Source organism: Calidris pugnax, unplaced genomic scaffold, assembly GCF_001431845.1.
Source record: "Calidris pugnax isolate Ruff unplaced genomic scaffold, ASM143184v1 scaffold357, whole genome shotgun sequence".
In the NCBI taxonomy this organism is placed as follows: Eukaryota; Metazoa; Chordata; class Aves; order Charadriiformes; family Scolopacidae; genus Calidris; species Calidris pugnax.
In genome coordinates this window covers 483,243-503,348 of record NW_015091719.1, presented here as the reverse complement: position 1 = coordinate 503,348, position 20,106 = coordinate 483,243, and the positions used below count along the sequence as shown (strand labels likewise).

Genomic DNA, 20,106 nt, shown 5'->3' with positions numbered 1-20,106 from the left:
ATTCTTTCTGGGAGCGTGGCAGGGTGGAAAGCCCTGTTTGGTGGGTACAGACTGGGGAGGTCACCTCGCTGCCCACTCCGAGTGGCTGATAAAGGACTCTGCTGCACGTGGCAGGAGGAGCCAAGTGACTTGTGATGTCTTCTCTTCCCATTTCTTTGTGGATATATTTCCAGGCAGAAAATTAACCTGCCTGTTGGCATGTGGCAAGGGCTTCTTTTGACTTTTCAGCTAGCAGAACTGCTACAGGGGATTAATGAAGCTGGGTCCTCAGACGTGGTTAAAATAAAAGTAGATTTATCACTAATGCGCTAGCATCTGAACTGGGGATGTCAGTGACTGACAGTAAGTGACTGAGCCAGAGTTAAAGTGTTTTCTTGTTGGAGGGATGATGTCCATGGTCTCTGGTATGAGCTTTCTTACATATTACAAGTATTTTGTACCAGTCACTGCTGGGCAGAATTAGTGCACCAGTCAGGCTGCCCTCTGCTCCTCCAGGACTATAGTGTTATCGCTGCGTAAGGATTTGTATCAATCACTCCGGTGCAATAACTTATAATTTCAAAAATGTGGACGTATAATTGGGGCAGAAATTTGAGTAAATTGAAGGAAGAAATCACATTATCACAAATTTTGCATTATTTATATTCCTTTTGGAACGCCGGCAGAATATAAATGTCAAACAGGGAGATTCATGTTTCCGGGGAATAGCAATCAAAGATTCATCACTGTGCTAACCATCGCTTGGGAATAGGGTGTTTTAGCTGCCCTGCTTCAAAAAATGGGACAAAGCAAAGCAACAGAAATGGTCCAGTGATCTGCCCTGCTTCAAAAAATGGGACAAAGCAACAGAAATGGTCCAGCGAGGGCAGTGATTAGAGGATGAGGAAGAGGGGCTGCTGTGTGGGAAGAGATGGAGATACTGGAGTCAATTAATGCGCGAGGCCGTTTTGACCGTCCCCTTCCCCTGTGCCATATTACAGGAGCTGGGGCAAGGTTCCATGACATTTAAGAGAAACAAATCTAAAACAGATGAAAGGAAATACTTTCTTAAGGGCTGTAATTAATGTGAGAAAACGATTGCTGTGGGGATGCTGAGGACAATATAAATTTTAGCCACGTTCAAAATGAAGAGCTGCCTGCATACTCCGTGCTGTGCAAAGCGGGCACATTTATAGTAAGTGGAATAATATTTTCAAGTTAAACTTGCACTAAGCACTAGCTCTCGTGTTTCAGGCTACAAATGGATTACTACTTGGAGCTGGGAATTATAGGTTTTTTTTTTATTTGCTGTAGCACTGAACCATTAAACTTTCCCCGAGGAAAGATATTGGTTTAGACAGGAAGCATGAGGGGAAAAAAAAAAGAATAATTTGCCAAATATCACAAATGCTGCCTATATTGAGTAAGCCAAATGGCTCTAAATGGATACTGGAAAGTATTCAACGGGGCTGGGAGGAATATGCACTATCATTAGGTTAGCAGTGGAAGAAGACTTGGACTAAGTCGTTAGAAACTGCATCCTGTTTATTGTGCAAGGCGCCGGGGGGATTCAAAACCAGAGGGGACTCAAAGAGCAGAATGAGAAGGAAACCCTTCAGCCAGGAGAACTGGATGGTTTATAAGAGGGTCTGGGTAGAGAGTGGGGGAGTAGGGGACTGAGAAACCTCTTTCAGGGTCTCTTGGCTTCAGTACAGAGGTCCTCTCCTGTTTGGAGGCCCTGGTGGGCTGCCTGCAGCTCCTTGGTAGGCAGCAGGGTTTTCCTGCTCAGTGGCCAAGGCTTTTATTAGCATTTAGTTGGCTTGAAGTGCCTCAGTCAAATGTTGTGCCATTTTTTGGGGGGTGTTAGTGCAGCGTTGGACTCCGCTGCGTTCAAGTCCACTTCAGCTGTCCCCAAGCTACACTGAAGTAACCACAGTCTGTAAATTGTAGACCTGTACTTAAGCCTGGGAAACTGTTCCCATGGATAGGAAAACCAAAAAAGCAATACAGAGAAGGCAGAACTAACCACTAGGTAAAGATAATCCTAGTCTAGGGAAAGGGAGAGCAATTATTACTCTTATTAATGTGGAAAAAGTAGCTGTTTGCGGGGTGATCCATGTAGATTTGAGGTACGTGTATTGCCCTTCAAAAGCACTAGGTTTTGCCTTCAGGATTTTATAGCCTTGAGAGGGATGGAGTTTGAGGCAGAAACTATTTTTTAAATTTATTTTTTCAAACCCTGCAATGAAAACTCTTATAAGAAAATTCTTGTTTGAAATAATTGAAAATAAGGACTTGGAACCTGATGCCACCCTGCGGACCTCGCATGTCCAGGTTGCTTGCCTTCTCAAGATAATCTCTTTTTACTCCAAATTAGTGGTAAGAATCCCAGAATGTGACAGTTCAACCCCCAGAAGTGAACACAGCTAAATTCAGCTGCTATCACCTCCTCCTTTCTCTAGGTCTTGCTCGTGTCCCTTATCTGTTAGCAATTTATCAGAGCTGTAACATAACATGAAACACATGTTAGTTTGCTTAGAGTGGATGGGAAATGGGCTCTAGGAAAATTACTGAACGTGGGAGTGATTTACAATGTGCTGGGCAGTCAAAACCTGTCCTGAGCTTGCCCAAGCTTGTATCATCTCGGCACCTTGGCTGCCACCATGAAAGGCACTGGACTTCACACCAGAGTTGCCTCATTTTGTAATAAGGTGATTGAGGAGCAACGCTGTGTTAAGGGTGCAACTGTAGTGAGGTCTCCGAAACTGAGTGTGGTTTCTCCTCTGTGGTCTTCTGGGACATGATCCATCAGAGATGAAGGGAGTTGGCTTCCCTTGATGTAGTGATCAATGGGGATATTCATCCTAGGAGCTGCCAGTAGGAGAAGCTCACCATTGAGAGTCCTAATTTGAAGTGTTTGGTGCCATTCTGAATAGCAAAAACCTTTTTTTTTGGGTTCCCCCCCCCCCGTCATCTTTAGACTGAATCTAAACAGCCCTTCTGCTTATGAGTCATCACGTCCACACTCCTTAGTACCCAGAAAAGTGTGTTAAACCACATGATATCTGTGATAAAACCACAGGAAAAAAAAGACTGTAATTCTGGGAACAAAAGCCCTTCTACCAGCTACTTCTGAAGGACGTGGACAAACTACCACTTTTCTGCCATAATTCTTTCTCATTGTTAAGTTTAATTTGGAGCATTTATTTCTGGTCAATGGTGAGCAACTGTGGACTTCAAGGTGATTCAAATCTGAACACAAACTTGCAAGCCTGAAAGCTTGTCTTTTTTCTACCCATGAAAATTAGATCAACTGTATTAGTTGATCTAATAAAAAACAGGGGGTTTGGTTACAAGCTTTGACTCTCAGTGTATGGGGCCCTCTGAATTTATCAAGCTTTGTCTGGCACTATTTGATGGACCAGACATGCAAAATCACAGCTGTTTCTACAATTTCTCTCCTGATCTCTAAGACAATGGAATTTGATAGTGACAAAACTCAGTCCTCCAGATGTGGTTCAGTTTATTAAGATGCCCAAAGTGTATTGTTTAGAGTATGGAAACTGGATAGGAACAACAGAAATTCAGAATCCTTGTGTCAAAAGACAAGCTGAAAATAGAAAGTGTTTATTGAAATAGGGTTTTACGCTTCCTACAGTGAAAAAACACCTTGGGATGAACCCGGCGTGTGCTAAATAACTCACAAATGCCAATCACTGTATTTTAAATGCTTCTCCCAACTTATACTTTTATTATCTGATCTTTAGCAGGGAGCACTACTTCTGCACAGCCACGTATTGTGTGCCACAGCTTCTGTTACAGATGGGATTATGTGTAAAAAAAGTCAGATTACTGACTTGCTGGGTGATTAACAGCAAGACATCATTACAGGGAATGTCCCTGTCTGATGATTTCCATTGTATGTCTACTGTTTCCATCACGTGTAGACTGGAATTTTCTGGTTTGTAACAGGAGGAAGGGTTGCAGTAGACAGATAGCTGTGGCTACGAATATTTATGTCACGGCCTTTCTGTCAAAACAAGTTTCTTCAGTTCTCAAATTGGGTGTGAGGCCCTAAAAATTGTCAAGATTGAAAGGCGAGTGCTCTGTACTCTAAAGGTCATATTTCCATTGAACTTCAGGGAAGGCTGGAGCTAAAGAACTAGCCAGACTGTCTCAAATGGGACAACGTCAGAGAAGTAAAGCTACAAGTTTAATCTGCTTTAAAATGTCAAGAGTTAACTTTTTGGGGCATTTTGTTTGCAGTTTAAATCTATACAAGAGGATTTTGTGCTCTTTTTATTAGTCTAGTTAATTTAGGACAAGCAGACTAGATGGTCAACCTAAGTAGAAAGCATCTTGTCTTCTGAAAGTCAGGTAAACACTTGATTTCTGCTTATGTATGTGTGAGTTTGTGCTACTGCCTTTCACTATTGAGTTTGGTGGTCCTCATATTGAAAAGCAGGAAGGAAAATAACTCATTTAAAGAATCCCATTTAAAGGAGAATTACTGCTTGGACCTGTGTACCTGATGGACCTTAACAGATAGAAAAATTGCCAGGCATGTAACCACGTGTGGAATCCTCCCAGCTCTTGGAGGTTATGATCTACCTAATCCTACTCATGGTTTAAATGTGAAAAATATGCTCCCTTAATTTTTGCTGTGATTTCTAGCTTGCTGAGACTCCAACACAAGCTCTTTGAACGCAGGATTCATTTCTTGGTAATAATTTATAATTTGACTTCAAAACAAATATTTAATTACTATTTAGAGAACAAATGAGTATCGAGCAAAACCTGTTATTAGATATGTTTGATCTTCATAGAACGGTTTAGGTTGGAAGGAACCATAGAGATCATCTAGTTCTGACCCCACTGCCCTGGGCAGGGACATCTTCCACCAGACCAGGTTGCTTAAAGCCTCATCCAGCCTGGCCTTGAACGATTCCAGGAGTGGGGCATCCACAACTTCCCTGGGCAACCTGTTCCAGAATATTGTTCAAGTGAATGTAGTTTGGAGAAGCTTTATCAAATTGTTGTGGTGTCACTCTACTGTTAATAAAACTATGAGTAAGTAACTGAGCTAGGATAGTGTATTAGAAGTCTAATGACTTGGAAGCCTCTTCAGAAATGATTGAGGCTTGATATACTAGTCACCAACACTCACTTGAGAACTTTACTCTCTAGATCACCTTGTGATTATTTTTTTGTTTTATTTTTTTACTGTATAGTAAGCATCTCCCTAAGAAACTTGAGCTTCAATTTCAGGTCAGCCTTCCTTAATGTCAATAAGGAAGAAACTATGTCCTGCAAACCTTCTCATCTGAAAGCAATAATAAACACCTGTGAATCTCCATTACATGGTCAATCTTTGTGAGCCATTTTTTCTGCTGCCTGCAGTAGCAGACAGCTGACAGAAAGGGGACAAAGCTCTGTTCTTTGGAGTGAAAGCTACGGAGGAGGGGAAATTGGGAAATCAATAAGAAATCCCAAAAGTCTTCAAGTAGAGTCACAGAGTTACGTTCTAGCTGAACTTAATTATGTCTGTTTTCTCATTGTTTTTATTCTCATGGTTATGCTACGCAGCTTCCTAACTTTGCTAATTGCTTAATCTTGATAATGAGTTGAGTAACGTCTTAGCTTTAGGGCTTAGGTTCCACTTTGGAGCGTGGACAGTTGCTTGCCAGGAGGATAGATCCAGCTTATGGTTTTGCTCTTGGATGAACTATTCTTATGGCCATCACTCAGTGCCAGCTGCCATCTTTTTCATCTCCTCCTTGTTGTGCCTGCCTAGTCACTGAGGCCCTAGGACCATCTTTTTCATCTCCTCCTTGTTGTGCCTAGTCGCTGAGTGCTCCTAGGAGAGGCCCTAGGAGAGGTCCCATCTTGATTACTGTGTCCAGTTTTGGGCACCTTACCACAAAAAATAGACATTGAGGGGCTGGAGCAGTTCCAGAGAAGGGCAACAAAGCTGGTGAGGGGTCTGGAGCACAAGTCTTATGAGGAGAGGCTGAGGGAGCTGGGGGTGTTCAGCCTGGAGAAAAGGAGGCTGAAGGGAGACCTTATTGCTCTCTCCAACTCCCTGAAAGGAGGGGGTAGAGAGGCAGGGGGCGGTCTCTTCTCCCAAGGGACAGGTGATGGCACAAGAAGAAACGGCCTCAAGTTGCGCCAGGGGAGGTTCAGGCTGGATATTAGGAAAAATTTCTTCATGGATAGGGTTATCAGACATTGGAATGGGCTGCCCAGGGAAGTGGTTGAGACACCATCCCTGGAGGTGTTCAAAAGACGGGTTGACATAGTGCTCGGGAATATGTTTTAGTGTTGGTTGGGGTTTTTTTTGGTTTGTGGGTGTGGTGTCTTTTGGTCTTTTTATGATTGGACTAGATGATTGTAAAGGTCCCCTCCAACAGAGGAGATTCTGTGATTCTGAGAGTGGGGTGCCTGCACTTGCTCCCAAAGAACCCTGTAAAGCACAGAAGGTCTGCCCTGGAGCAAAGTCATCATCTTGGCTTTTCTTTTGCTCAGAAAGAAAGGATGTTGATCCATCCATACCCAAACAGTACGCTTGCTGTCTGAGGGCATGACTTCAAATCACAAGCTCTTAGCCAAACTTTGCCATTCCCTTGTTGGGAAGCTTTTGGTAATGAACTTGGCTTCTCTGATGAGAAAATAAGCTGCTGTTACATATCTTCCTTGAATTTTTAGCCAACCTTGCCACCTTTGCTCTGGTAACAGCAATGACTGAAGCGTGTATTTACTTTGTTTTTAGCACGTTTTATGCTGGCTAAATTACTGTTCCTGCTTTATATATCTGCTGCTACTCATAGGCTTCAAGGTTTCCTCCTCTTCATGTGTATCAGAAGAAAGTACAATGTTCTCCAAGATGTTTCGAGACATCAGTATTACTAGAAAAATGTTAATTATCAAATTATTTTAGACTTTGATGGTTGGGGGGGTAGAGGAATCCCATCTCACTGAGATGACTGATAGAAGATAACAGTTGCTTCAAGTAAGACATTGTGTTTTCTGGGTTTACAGTATGTTTTCTGCTGGAAAAACTGACTTTTAGGAGATGCAGAGAAGTTCTAAAACAATTGTCTGACTCCAGTTTCACTGGAAAATAAGTCCCAGTTTATCCCCAGCATTTAGAACATCAGGTTTTTTTGGATGACAAATTATATTAATGGATTCCCACTGACCTAGAGCTGGTTACAAAAAGCCAAGCCTTTTGTAGGAATTAGCTCATAGGAATCTTAATTTTAAAATATTAAATGATTGAACCAGTATCAGAGACCAAGCCAAACACTCCACTCCTGTTAAGCCTGCTAAACCAGACTGGCACTTATGTGTCAGCAGCTCCTGTTATGCTTGTGAAACTAATGTGTGTCCATAGCACACACATTTCAGGGATATGTCCCGAAAGATGATGATAATAATATCTCCTCCACTTTAAAAGAAACATGTCAGTAGCAAGAAGGGCTGTTGAAGAGCCAAGCTGTGATTTCAGCCATGGTGTGGACCCGAGCTGGAGAAAAGTGGGGTGAATTGTGAAGGTGACCCCTATTTGTTTAACTATGAGTGGCTGAACTGCTTTGCACATCATCCTTGCCAACTGGGTTTGCCGTGATGTAATTGTTCTTTGGCTGCTTTGCATCCTTTTGGGGAGGACTGGAGAGAGGCTACTTTTTCTAGAGGGTATTTGAAGAATTTAAGGCTTATTTGTATCAGGTTCTCAGTCACAGTGCCATAAATATCACACTGGGATGAGCAAAGTGACTTCCACTCACTTTGGCTTCCAAGGGCTGAGCTTAGCTCATCTCCTCCAAAATTCTAGTGGGTGGCTCCCCAGACTTCCAGTTACTGCTGCCTGTCCCTCCTGTTTCATGCTCTTGGTGTCCAAATGTTTTTTTTTTTTATGCTGTATCTTGGACATGAGTGATTTCAAGCCTGGAGCCATCCACTCCCACCAAGAACACAAGAGACCTTTTGTTAAATACCCACAGGTCTTGGGATGTGATAGCAGAGGTGATGCCCCCACCTACAAGCTGGGCAGGAGGAGGAATAATTTTTTCCACACTGGTGGCTATCACAGCAGACAAAAGTCATGAGTATTCCAGGCAATCTTTGGCCCTCAGTCTTAATTTTAACCCCCGTCTGCACTTGCTGTCAAAATTTGAGCCAAAAAGGTTCACTTTTGGTGTGGGGACCACCAGAGGGCATCAACCACTGCACACCCATCAGTTGATACAGCCCTCATGGAAGCAACAGCCTCATCCAAGGCAACGCTTCATGGGTCTTCCAAAAAAACCAGGCTTATGTCCACCCCACCATCTAAACATACAGGACTCAACCTTAGGAAAAAAGGTTTAATTTCTCACACGGAGCTCTAAAAGTAACATATTTGGCAAGCAGCATGAATCTAAGTAGGATTTCATATGAATTGCTGTCTGCTGTGGTGGTTGGGTCGCTGTGCCTACTGGGCAGTGTTTTAATTTTATTTCTAGAAGCTGCACGAGGGAGGAAGGAATGGAAGTAATGGCAACAGGATTCCTGGAAGCCCAAAGAAAATAATCTGTAAACATAACTATTTAACATAGGCTCTTTGTTTTCACAGCAGAAATTTATCCTTGTTACTTTATTGCTCACTTTGGCTCCATCCAATTTCTCAAATTAATAGAGCTGAACAATTTAAGCTCATCTTAACTTTTAGTTTCTTGCCTCCTATTTTGAAATACTCCATTATTCTCTTCTACTTTTCAGTGCACTGATGAGCAGTGACTGGACTATTTTTAAATAAAGCAAGCCTAGGTGTCTAGGAGAGAAAGGTGACCTCTTGGGGGCTCTTAAGAAGTCACAAGACTTTAAAAAAAAAAAATAAAAATGCTAGTGAGACAAGCTATTATCAAGGAAGCTTTGGCAGGTCTGGATTTACTGGTATGTGCTAAGCTAAGAAATACACTTGTCCCTTTGTGTCAGCTGTAATGCAATGGGAGAAATTATCTGTAGTGGAATGGAAAAAAAAAAAAGAGCATCTCACCTCTTCTCCAGCTTTCTGCACTCCTTTAGAAAATATTTTTTCTGTGTCTCCAATCCACACGACCGAAGGCTGCAATTGCTTAGCCACCTAAGAGAAAACGGGGGAGAGAAAGGCAAGAAGTTGATTAAAATGGCTACAATTTCATAGCTGGGTGCTTACAGTTATGCTTTTGAATCCATATTTCAGCAGTTAAAATTAGCCAGGTTTATTTATTTTTTTTTTTTTCTCCAGAAGCTTTCAGGGCTCATGGGCAGCACTGGCTCTGCTCAGCAGTCTGGGCAAATCAAACCACCTCTAGTTAAGAATCTAACGTTAAGAACCAAACCCAAATTGGATCACTTTGACTGCTGATGTTGTCTTTCTCAACCCAAATTCAATCACGGTTCTGTGAAAGAGCTGCCTGGACTCAGAGTTCAATGGCAAATGATGGAACGTTGCCCTGCCCTGGGTTTCTGAGGGCAATAGAGATGGTGAGACCTGGCTGTTGAATTAAGAAACGAGGGTATTAATCTTTAAGCAAAATAGGCTGATATGGCATCTTCTGCTTTACCAAAGAGCGTTTAATCTGCAGTTAGCCCAAGAATTAAAATGGAACTTGTTAAATTTGAAAGGGGGTGTGTGTGTTTGTGTGTGTGTGTTTCTAAACAAATGGGCTTTCCAGCTCCCAAGTCAGAGGCACTATACCTCTGGTTCACAGCAGGATGGCAGCAACGCTACAGGCTTTTTCACATCTTGCACTCTCCCTATTGCTATAGAAACACCAGCGGTTTAAGACGTTCCGCTGCCAAATTTTTAATCGTTTTCCACCGGCTCCCGATGGCTCGAGGAGTCAACGGGCAACAACAAGAGAGAGACAGCCTTCTTCTGTCCCGCTCACACGCCACCACCACCCCTTCTGCCCCAGGTTGAAACTTTCCTGGGGGGGAAAAAAGCCTACAAAATCGATAGGTTGTATATACCATCAGCCCAGTGTCTGATGGACAGCCAGCGCAGGGAGAATTAAGTCATGAATGTTTTTCTTCAAACCATCAGAGTTCTTTTTCGTGCATTTCAGAAGGACCAGGCACACGTGTGTCTGTACGGTAAAAATGGATTGAAGACAGGGGAAAAGAATAGTAGATGAACTTGTTTACTCTGCTGTGCTGCCGATGGGGTGAAGTGGAAACAATGCCATCCTCGGCATGTGACGCTTTATTTGTGGAAACTCGTCAGTCCTAGACTATGTCAAGTGGTACCTCCCAAGTTCAGAGTGGTTTCACTAAGGAAAAATGAGCTTTTTTTTGTTTTCATTTGTTGGAAGGCAGGAACTCGGATGTTTAGCATTAATAATGAGGATTTTGAAAGTGAAAACATGGCATCATGAAAGACAGCACAAAAACCCTGCAGAAACTGATGTGTGGACCTATGCAGTTGTGTGAACGTGCAACTTGAGGGATGACTTCTCAGTCCAGCAGCATATTGAGTATGTGAGTTGGAATGAATTAACGAATTATAACTGTACAGCAATAATACCTGCCACTTTAAGGCCAGGTGCTTTTTATCTACCCCCCTTATTTATCTATTTTCAGATTTGGCACCTTCCATAAACCTGGGTGCACCCTGCAAGGGGTGAGAGGACAAGCTTGTGGCTTTCATTGAACTTGAGCTGTGCAGCAGCCTTAGACTTTGGGATTTTTCTGTTGAGCATCCTGCTAGTCAAGGGCTCAGACACCTGCACAAAGTGCCAGTGGGTCCTAATGATGGGCGCTCGTGGGTGAATTCAGTTATCTCCTGGATGTCAGTAAAGCAGAGACAGGGTAATTACCATTCTTTGTAAAATTAAGACTTGGAAAGAAAAATACAGGTGTAGTTTAAGTTGCTAAAAGAAATCTACAGCTCTATAAAAAAACTCTGTGTTTGCATTTCATTCACCCACACTGAAATCTACTGTGATGTGTGGAAACTCCTGACTCCGAGCCCTTTACTGAACTTGGCACCGCTAATGAAGGGATTGTCAGCTGGGGCTTTCTGATGTTTCTGATGGTGGCTTTTACCTTCCAAAACGTAAGATAACAACCACTTCTCACTCCCGCTCTGTGTGTGCCTGGAGAAGATGTCAGGAAGGAGACGAGGCACTGGGAAACTCTTTGCCTTGAAGTTCGGACTGGTGGCATGCTGTCTACTCGAGTTTAGAGACTGCCACCCCAAGAGGCGCTGTCATTGTGGGATCTGCTGTTATTGTGGTGTTTTCTCCCCGCTTTTCTCCTGTTGGTGACCTTGTTAATGTCTCAGCTGCTGATAAGGGTGATTCTACCCCTCTACTCTGTGCTTGTGAGAGTACTGTGTCAAACTCTGGAGTCCTCGACGTAGAAAGGACATGGACCTGTTGGAATAGGTCTGGTGGGGGGCCACCAAGATGATCAGAGGGCTGGAGCACCTCTGCTGTGAAGACAGGCTGAGAGAGCTGGGGTTGTTCAGCCTGGAGAAGAGAAGGCTCCGGGGAGACCTCAGAGCAGCCTCCCAATATCTGAAGGGAGCTCCAGGAGAGCTGGGGAGGGACTCTTTGTCAGGGAGTGCAGTGACATCTTTGCTGTGAGGGTGGTGAGACACTGGAAGAGGTTGCCCAGAGAAGCTGTGGCTGCCCCATCCCTGGAGGGGTTCAAGGCCAGGCTGGATGGGGCTTGGAGCAACCTGGTCTGGTGGGAGGTGTCCCTGCCCAGGGCAGGGGGGTTGGGACTCCATGATCATGAAGGTCCCTTCCAACTCTAACCATTCTCTGCTAACGCATGTGCTAATGTTAATGCAAGGAGGTGCTGTGCCTTTGATTCCTCAGGAGAACAGTCTTCTTCTGGTAGTTCTGCTTTGTGTGAGGGTTGGGGAGCCGTGTAGCTGTTTTGCAATACGTTCTCCATACCTGTAAGTGTGATGTGATAGGGGGAATAAGGGTGTGTGTGTTACAGAGGCTATATAAGCTGTTGGCAATGGTTAAACTCTGTGTGCTTCAAAGGGGACCGTGTTGTCCTTTCAGTGGGGCCAGTGCAGCCAGGGAGCTGCAGATCTTCTCTGCTTGGCTGAGAGATGACTTCGGTGGTTAGAAGCCCTCTAAGATGGAGACTCAAGTTTTAAATCAGACTATATTTTCCTTTGACACTTAAGAATGCTCGCTGTTATCATATGTATCATCTTTTTTTATCCCTTTTATTTCCCCACTGAGTAAGTGGAAATACAACTAATAACCTCAGTTGTGTCTTTCTCTTAAAGAGATACTTTCCTCTGTTTTCCGTTTTGAGGCAAGGATCTGAATGTATAAAGTGTCCTGCATATATTTTTCTGCTGTCGATACACATTTCTGTTTTTTTTTAAAGACACATCAGACACCCAGAATCCATCGGCATCTAATTTAAATTGTTGGCAGATCCGTAGCAGACTGTATATCCCTCGCGAAAGCGCTTGATGTGAATTATCCACGGACAGTTTGAATCCATGGATAATTAAATGTACTGTACATAATTAATTTGTAATTGAAATTTTATTAGCTTTGCTGCATTCAACAATTTGTCGGAGCTGCCAGCAGATGGCTCTTTAACCCTTCTAGTCCCGCACCCGGCCAGCAGCTGGAGACAGCTCTGTGGTCCTCACAGGGGCTTGATTTGCTCTCCAGGAAAATCATTATCAACATTTATCAAAGTTTAAAGAGTGGTTTTTGTGGTGGTTTTTTTTTTTTTTTTTTAAGCCTCAGGTTAAACTTTTCAAACTCGAGAGCCGGAGTTTAACAGTTCAATTGCTGCATTTTAAAAATACATAAACATGATTTTCGTACTGGACGTGCACGAGGCTCCTCTGAACTTGAAGGTTGTGGATGGAATTTTAAAAACCCAAGATTTAAGATTTTTCCAGAAGCTCAGTGCGTTGCCCAAAACTTCTCAGTCCTTTGTAGTTGGTTTGGAGCATTTCTGTGACTACAAACTCGAGCAGGGAGATGGTGAAGCCTGTGATTGATTTATCTGTGGGAGCCTCACCAGGGAAATATTCCAGTGCCACAGTGATGATGCCACCGTGTTCTGGTTTGTTAGACAGAAAGTATCTATAGATGCTATGGTCCAACAGGATGCATTTCATTTTTTTGACGTTAGAGTAAGACAGCATAAAGCTGCTCTGTGACCAAAATAACGCTGTATATTTGAGCCCTGGTGATATTTAATCCTTCAAGGGTCGGGGCTTCTAGCAGGCTGAACTGCACCAAGAGAAAAAGAATTTCTCTGGGGCGCCTGGAAAAAAGGCTGGCTGTACTGTTCCCAGTTTTCAACTGTAATGGCAGAGTTTTGTGTGGCATGGAAATGCTAAATACATGGAGATTTCTGTTCGTGTGCTACGGTAAACCGTACCTGGTTCTTCAGACTGCCATGAAAATGACCTGTCTGAAGGGACAACACAGAAATGGCTATAAATAAATGAAAATTAATGGCAGGCTTAAAAAAATTATATTGCTTCTAAAAGCTAGGATTATATTGTTTAAGCTTCTGTCTGAAGGGACAACACAGAAATGGCTATGAATAAATGAAAATTGATGACAGGCTTAAAAAATTATGTTGCTTCTAAACGCTAGGATTATATTGTTTAAGCTTCGACTCCATTGTATTCCTTTTTTTTTTTTTTTGGCGTAACGCTTACAACACTGTCACCTGTGACTATAAAACCAAACGGCCTGATAACGGAGTCCCCTAGGAGTGATGGTGGTGAAGTATTTCTGCAGCTTGCTGCTCTGTAAAACTCCTGGCTCAGCCCAGACAGCTGCACAGCACACACTGAGCCGTTGATACACGTATACCACTTCTCCCCTGGTATTTCCTCCCGGCCACCTCCTCCCCAACCTTTTAGCCTGGTCAGTGTTGCACTAATAACATTTTTTTTCCACATGTGGCTTTTTTGTACAATGTGCTTTCTGTGGCCCTGGTAAAGGACCCGAGAGGGGTTGTCTCACTCTGGTAGTGATTAACCTGATGGCTGCCTTATGGCCAAGGCAAGGGCCTTTATGGCCTAAGGGAAGGCCAACACTTGTCACTTTTATTGGCCTTGGAGTTCAGCCTTGGGGAACTACCTGCATTTTTGCACCTCTGCCTCAGGCCTTCCACCGCCTCTCCTCGACCCTTTCTGGATTTGCTTTGGTTTCTATATGTCCTTTGCTTCCTGTTTTAGCATCTTTAATATAGGCCGTGGTGCCTTAGTGGGAGCCCAGCAGAGCCAAGCCGTGGGTTGGCACAAGCTGGCAGAGAGCTCCATGGAGCTCCAGCTGGCTCCATACATGGAAAATGTGGCTTAATGGACATAACCCCAGCATGTTCTGCTTCATGCTTGAAGGATGAGTTTTCTTTTGGGGACTGCCGGGAAGTGCTTCTATATTAAGAGCCAGATCCTCTCTTTTTCACCCCAAAGCAGAGCCGACCTGGCAGGCTTTGCTGTGTCTCTTCGGACGACTCAAGTGCTCGGGCTTGGTGTTTGCAGCTCCTTTCAATAGTTTTCTTATTCAATATTAATCTTCCTTACATTTCCTTTGAATGGGGAGATTGAAATGTCGGTGTTTTCCTGTTCTGGTACGAGAAGTCATTTCCTCCATATGACATTTAAAATGCCTGCTTTGAGTAACACACACAAGCCTCTCTTTTGGATCAGGGCTGGTATGTCTCTTGCAAGTCTCCTCCCTGCAATAAGGGAGGGAGGGGGGGGTGGAAAAAAAAATGGAATTTGGCTCTTGCATCTGAAACAAATTAAAGCTTCATTTTTTCCAATGCTGTTCACTTGTTTAGGGTGTCTCCCACGGAACTGCCAGCAGCCAACACTCGCTTATGGACGGAAAGTTTCCTAATGGTCATTTTTATGTTCTCCAGAGTTTCCTTTCATTACAGAAACTCCGTTGTTTGCGAGATGTGATAGGTAATCGAAAGTGCAAGGTTCCTTCACCTTTATCACAGAGCACCATTAATTCTTACTTACGAAACCTCGGGTGTTTAACGAGGGTTACATGAATCATAAGACAACAACAGCAAAAAGAACTGTCTTGTTTCCTGCCATTCACCTACAGGCGTGAGTGGAAGGGTCTGTATTCTGCTTGACTAACCTCTATATAAAGGCACTTGTGGAAAGCTGGAGTAGAAAGCTGGCTTGGACAACAGCCACAGTTGCTGTTTGCAGCAAACGTGACCAGAAGTGTCTGATTATGGAGATGTGGTGGATCTTTCCGTGATCATCTGCGTGCAACGTGCTCTAACGAGGTGTCCTATGGTGTGTCGGGGAGTATACTGAGAGCTCTGAATATTAAACACTACATGTCAGATGAAAGATACCACTTGCTTTCATGGCTTGTCTGTTACACGTGCTGCCATATATTGTAGTCTTAATGATATTCCAAATAAGTTTACACCAGACTTTTTTTTTTTACTGTAGTGAAAAACAAACTTTTTTTTTTTGTTTGGCAAATAACCAGTGTTCAGCTTCCTTTTGTCAAGGAATTTGTTTTGCATGTGTGTTGCCCTTGTGTTTGCTTCAGCTCGGGTAACAGTAGATCCCTGCAAATTAGGAAACGAAAGTTTCCTTATCCTTTGATTCCTTGTGAAACTTTTTCTCTAACTTACAAGCAGTCTCCCTTTGTTGCAACTCGTGTCCCTTCCCTCTTGTCCTGTCACTGTGCAATTTTGGGAAAAGGCTGGCTCTGTTCTCTGTATAATCCCACAAAGCCTCAGAAAACAGCAGTTAGGCTCCTTCTCACTCCAGCCTTCTTTTAGGCTGAAATAGCTGGATTTGCTCTTCAGCTTATCTCATGTACCCCAGTTCTCTTATCTTCAGGGCTCTCCACTGGACTTGTTTGCTTGTCACTGCTAGTTCTGGTCTCATAAGTGCCAAATAGCAGGGAATAATTAATTGCTTTAAGAGGTTAGCTAATACTCTTGCTGACATAGGCCAGTATTTGGCTGACTTTTTGCTGCATCTTGACTCGTGTTCTGGCGGTTCTTAAGGGCAGCAAGCAGTCCTTTTGGGCAAAGCTGTTGTCTATTTGGTGGGCTACAGCCTGGACATGTTTGTGCTGTTGTGTGGAGTCACTCCATCCCAGGTGGGGGTCTAAGATGCTGGATTTGGGAGTATTTGAAGTTGTAAAGAAGCAGCAACCCATGGCAGGACCAATGGAGTGGATGGTTGTGGCAGGGACTTGGGAGTTCCCAGAAGACAGGGAAAATGCAATTTGTTTGGCATTGTTAAAAACAAACAAAAAACCAACAACAACAAAAAAGGGATTATAACTGTAGAGGTGAGAGTCTGTGTGGATGGAGGATTGCTTCCAGCCTGGCTCTGAGAACTTAGAGGATCTGGTTTGAACCCATCACAAATAGGACATATGCATGGGGAAAGAAGGTGGTAGGGAAAGGCAAAACAACCATCAGAATTAGGAATGGAAATTGAACATAAATTGATCTGAACGATGCTGAAACAGGCCGGTGCTATGTCAGTGTGAGTTTGCAGAGAAACGAGCAGGCAGGTGATGTATCCCTTGGAAAGAGACACTCCGTGCTGTCTTCTCTGTTGTTAGAGGAGCAGAGTTTGAAGCAGTGCTGCTGGTGGAGTTGGAACAAGTCACCTTCTGATAAGCCAGCGCCTGGACAGCCCTTGTTCCATGGGATTGACTGTGAGCAACTTCCACTCCAATAACTCATGGAGCTTTACTGAAGTGTCTTCTTTCGTAAGAGCTACAGTAGAGAAGTGATTTTGGACTGCTCCCCATATTTATGGGGGAGCTGTTGAATAATGTTTCTGTTTGTTCTTAAGTAATGTAGAAAAACATAAGGGTTTTTTATAGACTTACACCTAGACTTATATAATGCGTGTATGTATATGTATATATCTAACGTGCATAGATATACACACATTTTATGTATGTTTTGGTTATTGTATATTTGATATATATGCATATACATAAAAAAATCTTAGTATTTGCAGCTGCAAGCTTCTAAAAAGGCTGCCCTCCTTTCCCCCTGTGTTTAAAGGGCCTGTACTCCAGCAGGGACTGAAGGGTGGAAAGGATGGTGCCTGCAGCCAGCCCTGTGCTTTGCCATTGATGAGGGCAGAGAAACTAAGTGGAAAAGGGTGAAATGTGGGGAGTAGAGGGAGGAGAAGGGAGTTTAAGCTCAGTTTTAATGGCACTAGCTTGTGTCAGGGAGTGTTAGACCCAGCGTTAGTGCTACGGCATCAAAGGTGCACGATCACAGGCCTATTGCCTTTTCCTTCGGCGCCGCTCTGACCAGCAAGAAATGGGGGGGCCTTGGGGATTGCTTTGCTTTTAACTATAACCTGTCTTTTTCTGGGGGATGGAGGCACCTGTCACAAAACCTGCTGCGGTACTGGGTTTAATAAAATACAGCTGATAGATCCCGGGGAAGGCCAGTTTGAAATTCAGTCTTTTAGTAGGCCTCTGGCACTGGAAAAAATATTGTATTTGGCTTTTTCTAGTGTATGGGGCTGTGTTTTGTGTGGTGGTTTTTTTTTTTCCTTTCTAAGAGTGTTTCGTCTGGAAATGTTTACCAGCTTCCTTCCTTAGCAGAAATGCTGAGGACTTAAAACGTGGAAGAAATCCTGCCAGGATAGTGTCTTTTTCCTAAAGAGGATTTGGAATATGTTCTTCACAGTTCATCCGCCCTCTTTTATTTCCAGACTTCTCATACGTTTCTGTTAATGTAATCCTGAACTAGGATTCCCTCTTTTTGAAAAGCTGGCTGATAGGCAAACAGAGAGCAGTATAGGGGAGAGTTGGTTTACAGCAACAGTCCCAGAGAGGAAATTTTTGACCACCCCCAGTCTAGCATTTGATTAAATGCTGCATGGCAAGCATTCCTGACTGATGTGCATATAAACGGAGAGCAGAATTTCCTTTATCTATGATGCTTTCCATATTCAAGGTAACACAAAGCTTGCACAGACCTTAATATGAAAAATATGGCTCCTAAGAGCGATTTCTCAAAGGGCATTAAATCCTCTCCAGCGGTGCACACACTGGCTGTCCACAAGAGGTTTGGGGAAAACTTGAAAGCAGGGAGGGAATTTCAAACTGGGCTGGCAGTCCTTTGGACCTTGGGCAGCTTTGCCCTTGTACAACTGGTGTGGATGTTTCTCGATATGGAAGGACTGCGGTTCAGTTCCTTACTTTTTTCTCAAAAAATGTGAATAATTGACCAAACTTTGTAGAGAAGCACACAAAGCACAGTTACCTTGAGAACCATGTGGAGCATCATTTGCAGGCCGCTCTTGCCTGGATATTTCCCAGCGATGTTGGAAGAGGATAAGTTGAAGAGGTTGGCTCCTGTTTCTGTGCAGATGGCATGGACCAGCATTTTCTTTCCAACACCAGCAGGTCCAGCCAGTAACAAGGCCTTCACCACAGGAGCCTTCTCATGGACTATCTGGGAGCCTGTAAAAAGTCATAAGGCAGTATTATTGCTTTCATTTCAGTCTGCCATAAAGGTAATGGAATGATTCTTCCTTTTCTCTTTTTTTTTTTTTGCTTCACTGTAAATAATTTATAATGTGAATTCATTGTTTCCTTAATACAGCCTAAGTGCTCTTGAGTTCAACTCTGTATAACCAGAACTGTGGCCCCAGCACTTTTAACATCCCTGTTTGTAGCAAAACTCAACCCCCCCTTATTTGCACCTTTTGATGGGCAAACTTCAGCGCTAAAAGAAAAGGAATTTACCTCTAAATTTTTGCAGATGAATGCAAGGTTTTTTTTTTTTTGGCGTAACGCTTACAACCCTGTCACCTGTGACTATAAAACCAAACGGCCTGATAACGGAGTCCCCTAGGAGTGATGGTGGTGAAGTATTTCTGCAGCTTGCTGCTCTGTAAAACTCCTGGCTCAGCCCAGACAGCTGCACAGCACACACTGAGCCGTTGATACACGTATACCACTTCTCCCCTGGTATTTCCTCCCGGCCACCTCCTCCCCAACCTTTTAGCCTGGTCAGTGTTGCACTAATAACATTTTTTTTCCACATGTGGCTTTTTTGTACAATGTGCTTTCTGTGGCCCTGGTAAAGGACCCGAGAGGGGTTGTCTCACTCTGGTAGTGATTAACCTGATGGCTGCCTTATGGCCAAGGCAAGGGCCTTTATGGCCTAAGGGAAGGCCAACACTTGTCACTTTTATTGGCCTTGGAGTTCAGCCTTGGGGAACTACCTGCATTTTTGCACCTCTGCCTCAGGCCTTCCACCACCTCTCCTCGACCCTTTCTGGATTTGCTTTGGTTTCTATATGTCCTTTGCTTCCTGTTTTAGCATCTTTAATATAGGCCGTGGTGCCTTAGTGGGAGCCCAGCAGAGCCAAGCCGTGGGTTGGCACAAGCTGGCAGAGAGCTCCATGGAGCTCCAGCTGGCTCCATACATGGAAAATGTGGCTTAATGGACATAACCCCAGCATGTTCTGCTTCATGCTTGAAGGATGAGTTTTCTTTTGGGGACTGCCGGGAAGTGCTTCTATATTAAGAGCCAGATCCTCTCTTTTTCACCCCAAAGCAGAGCCGACCTGGCAGGCTTTGCTGTGTCTCTTCGGACGACTCAAGTGCTCGGGCTTGGTGTTTGCAGCTCCTTTCAATAGTTTTCTTATTCAATATTAATCTTCCTTACATTTCCTTTGAATGGGGAGATTGAAATGTCGGTGTTTTCCTGTTCTGGTACGAGAAGTCATTTCCTCCATATGACATTTAAAATGCCTGCTTTGAGTAACACACACAAGCCTCTCTTTTGGATCAGGGCTGGTATGTCTCTTGCAAGTCTCCTCCCTGCAATAAGGGGAGGGAGGGGGGGGTGGAAAAAAAAAAGGAATTTGGCTCTTGCATCTGAAACAAATTAAAGCTTCATTTTTTCCAATGCTGTTCACTTGTTTAGGGTGTCTCCCACGGAACTGCCAGCAGCCAACACTCGCTTATGGACGGAAAGTTTCCTAATGGTCATTTTTATGTTCTCCAGAGTTTCCTTTCATTACAGAAACTCCGTTGTTTGCGAGATGTGATAGGTAATCGAAAGTGCAAGGTTCCTTCACCTTTATCACAGAGCACCATTAATTCTTACTTA

The 20,106-nt window shown here is 43.6% G+C and overlaps 1 protein-coding gene across 1 annotated transcript in view; it reads right to left on the bottom strand.

Moving 5' to 3' along the window:
* Positions 1 to 9,022: 9,022 nt before the first annotated feature.
* Positions 9,023 to 20,106, bottom strand: part of IQCA1 (IQ motif containing with AAA domain 1) — a gene marked incomplete at its 3' end in the record, with an annotated part of 138,928 nt that continues 127,844 nt past the window's right edge. Inside the window, exon 16 of the mRNA XM_014961996.1 lies at positions 9,023 to 9,103. Coding sequence (XP_014817482.1) covers positions 9,023 to 9,103 — 81 coding nt within the window. The remainder of the gene's footprint in view (positions 9,104 to 20,106) is intronic.